General features: G+C 36.6%; 1 protein-coding gene across 1 annotated transcript in view; it reads right to left on the reverse strand.

The window, feature by feature from the left end:
* LOC106876306 (uncharacterized) overlaps nucleotides 1-596 on the reverse strand; it is a 24,566-nt gene that overhangs the window by 10,049 nt on the left and 13,921 nt on the right. Inside the window, exon 5 of the mRNA XM_052978087.1 lies at nucleotides 366-513. Within this exon, the coding sequence (XP_052834047.1) occupies nucleotides 366-513 (148 nt within the window). The remainder of the gene's footprint in view (nucleotides 1-365; nucleotides 514-596) is intronic.

Here is a 596-nt window from a genome sequence, read left to right on the forward strand (position 1 = left end):
CAAATCACTCCCTTTTGTCTTATGTATATATGAGCCAATGAGGGAGACCTCCACACGGAAGCTAGACTCAACAAAAATAGCAACCAAATTGCCCTTAAATCACTCCCTTTTGTCTTATGTATATATGAGCCAATGAGAGAGACCTCCACACGGAAGCTAGACTCAACAAAAATAGCAACCAAATTGCCCTTAAATCACACCCTACTGTCTGTCTTCGAAAAGGAAGACAGTATATAATCAGGCTAAAATAATCCTATATTATAGTTTTAAAAATCAGAGAGGATGGTCACAATGAAACAGAAACAGCTATGATCATAGGTCTGCTGGAGAAAACACTGACCTAGGGCTAAAGGACTACTACTAACCTGATTTGTCGTAGATCATTCCCCGACACTTGACTGTAATCGCCATAGTCGACAAACTTTATCTCACATTCATCAGAATCTTCAGAGACAGCCACAATAACAGCTCGGTACCAACTGTCCATCATAGGGGCTGCACAGATAACACCAACTAGAAAAAAAAAAAAAAAGAGCAGAATAAATAAACAAACATACATACATATATATATATATATATATATATATATATATATA

The sequence above is a fragment of the Octopus bimaculoides genome, chromosome 30, assembly GCF_001194135.2.
Source record: "Octopus bimaculoides isolate UCB-OBI-ISO-001 chromosome 30, ASM119413v2, whole genome shotgun sequence".
NCBI classification, from domain to species: domain Eukaryota; kingdom Metazoa; phylum Mollusca; class Cephalopoda; order Octopoda; family Octopodidae; genus Octopus; species Octopus bimaculoides.